At 34.9% G+C, this 2,215-nt stretch overlaps 1 protein-coding gene across 1 annotated transcript; it reads right to left on the reverse strand.

The window, feature by feature from the left end:
- Positions 1 to 315: 315 nt before the first annotated feature.
- LOC112905743 lies at positions 316 to 2,206 on the reverse strand. The gene is made up of 2 exons (XM_025978769.1): positions 606 to 2,206; positions 316 to 558 (listed from the first exon to the last, which is right to left on the reverse strand). The coding sequence occupies exons 1-2, from the start codon at positions 1,995 to 1,997 to the stop codon at positions 550 to 552; spliced, it is 1,401 nt and encodes a 466-aa protein (XP_025834554.1). The 5' UTR covers positions 1,998 to 2,206; the 3' UTR covers positions 316 to 549.
- Between the last annotated feature and the right edge of the window lie 9 nt (positions 2,207 to 2,215).

Below are 2,215 nucleotides of genomic sequence, written 5' to 3' on the forward strand. Positions count from 1 at the left end.
GACTTTTGATATTAAATTTATTAACTTCTTCATTAATGAAAAGGAGCAGAGATAAAGGCATTCTGTGTGTATTGTAAATAAACATATAATGGTTAGAAAAAGGTTGTAGCAGAAGAGATATCATAGTTTTTATTGTCGTCGATGACAGACGAAGTACGATAATAATAATAATAATAATATGCGACCAGGAGACCGTTCGCTCTCATAAGTGACGAAAGACGCAACGTAGTGACCATGTACAGTATTGAATAGATGTGTATCAACCGCTTTCAGACATTGATCAAACGGGCCGAGTCGGTGGCCTAGCGCGTTAACTTCGTGATCGGTCGTCGTAGTCTCGCACTTGTAGTCGGTTCGAACCTGGCCTCGCGAAAAAAAGACGCCTCATCATCATAACCCAACGTTCATCCATCCATCCATCCTCCCCCGACACACAAATACGCAACACACAACACAACACACCTTTCAATGAAAAAAATTTCACCTTTTTCTTTCTTTATTTCTTCTTCGATGGCCGTTTTAACTATGTATATTGCGTCAATAGTTCCTTTATTTTTCCTATATCCCATCTGCGTCTCTCCTAATGCTTTTTTGTCTTCCAATTCCTTTTCTAATCTTTTCCTAAGTATTTCCGCGTAAATTTTATATCCTGTGTTCATAAGAGTTATTCCTCTGTAGTTTTCCGGTTTATGTCTATCTCCTTTCTTGAAAATTGGTTTTATTATTCCCATTTTCCATTCCTCAGGCAGATCTTCATCTCCATTCCATATTTTATTTAGTATTCCTTGCAAGTTCTCTTGTAATTCCTTTCCACCATATATCCAGGCTTCATTTGTGATTTTATCTTCTCCAGCCGCCTTTTTCTTTTTCAGCTTCTTTATTACTTGTTCTACTTCCTCTTGCGTTATTTCTTGATCTTCATTTTTTTCTATTTTCTCTTCTTTACCCAGCTGTCTTGTTTCTTCTACTACTTTTCCTCCCATTTGTTTAGCAAAGTGCTCAGTCCATTCAACCATATGTATTTTTTTACTTATCTCTTCTTTTTTTGTTCTTTGTTTGTTTATTAACTCCCAGAACTTCTTTCCCGTTTTGTCCTTTCTTGCTTCTGACCAGTCTTTCTCCAATGTCAGTCGTTTCTTATCCTCAATTATTTTTTTGTATTTCTTTTTACATTCACAGTAATCTGTTTTCAGTTCACCTGTTTCTATATATTTTTTCCTTGTCTTCTTTAACTCTAGTTTTGCTGCGTGACATTCTTGATCCCACCATTTCTTTTTCTGGATACTTGTATTAATCCTTATTTCCTTTATACATACCGCTGCTTTTAGCTTTTCTCTGAGTCCGTTCCAATTTTCTGGTCTTCCTAATTCTTTTAACTTATTGTTGTAATTTAAAATATCCTCCTCCGACCATCCTTCGTAGATTATTGTTTTGTATTTAGATCCTTTTTCATGTACCTTTTTCGTTAAAATATTTAATTGCAAGTCTAATCTTTGATGGTCTGACTCATTGTTATCCACTACCTGCATTCTCTCTATCAGATCTTCTTCAGTTTTCCTATTAGTAATTACGTAATCTATTACTGACCTTCCTTTAGTTCCTATGTAGGTTAATTCCCCTTGTTCATCGCCTCTTACGTTTCCATTTAGGATGTACATTCCATTATCTGAAACCCAATTCAGTAGTACCTCTCCTTCTTTATTTACAACCTTATCTTTCGATAGCCTATATTCTTCTGTCATCATTTCACTCTCTCTTCCACCTTTATTTGCTGTTCTTGCGTTAAAATCTCCTCCCATTATTATGTATCCTTCCTTGATATCTTCTAATATTTTTCCTACTTTTTCATAGTTTTCACTCCTTCTATCTCTCATGTATACGCTTAAGATCATAAGTTTTCCTTTGTCTGTGTTTAAATCTAGTTTGATTAGTTCCTCATTTAACTTTTCTATTATTGTAGACTTTACATTTAGGGATTTGCTAAATGCCGTGACCATTCCTCCTTTTAGCCTTCCCCTTTTCCCTTCCCTTCTTGCTTCAACCAGTAAAATATTGTAATTTATCAATTTATTTTCTATTAATTCTCTGTCTTTTTCGTCCGCCCAAGTCTCTGTTAAATTTATTACGTCATACTCCAGTAGTTTTTCCCATTCTTCCTCTAAATTCCTAATACCCGCAACATTCCAAAAGGTTATTTTTAAACATTTTGCTTTGT

Source organism: Agrilus planipennis, unplaced genomic scaffold, assembly GCF_000699045.2.
Source record: "Agrilus planipennis isolate EAB-ADULT unplaced genomic scaffold, Apla_2.0 scaffold290, whole genome shotgun sequence".
In the NCBI taxonomy this organism is placed as follows: domain Eukaryota; kingdom Metazoa; phylum Arthropoda; class Insecta; order Coleoptera; family Buprestidae; genus Agrilus; species Agrilus planipennis.

Bases quoted from the DNA above. Each gene is read 5' to 3' on its own strand.
- LOC112905743 (XM_025978769.1), bottom strand. From the start codon at position 1,997: ATGGTCACGGCATTTAGCAAATCCCTAAATGTAAAGTCTACAATAATA.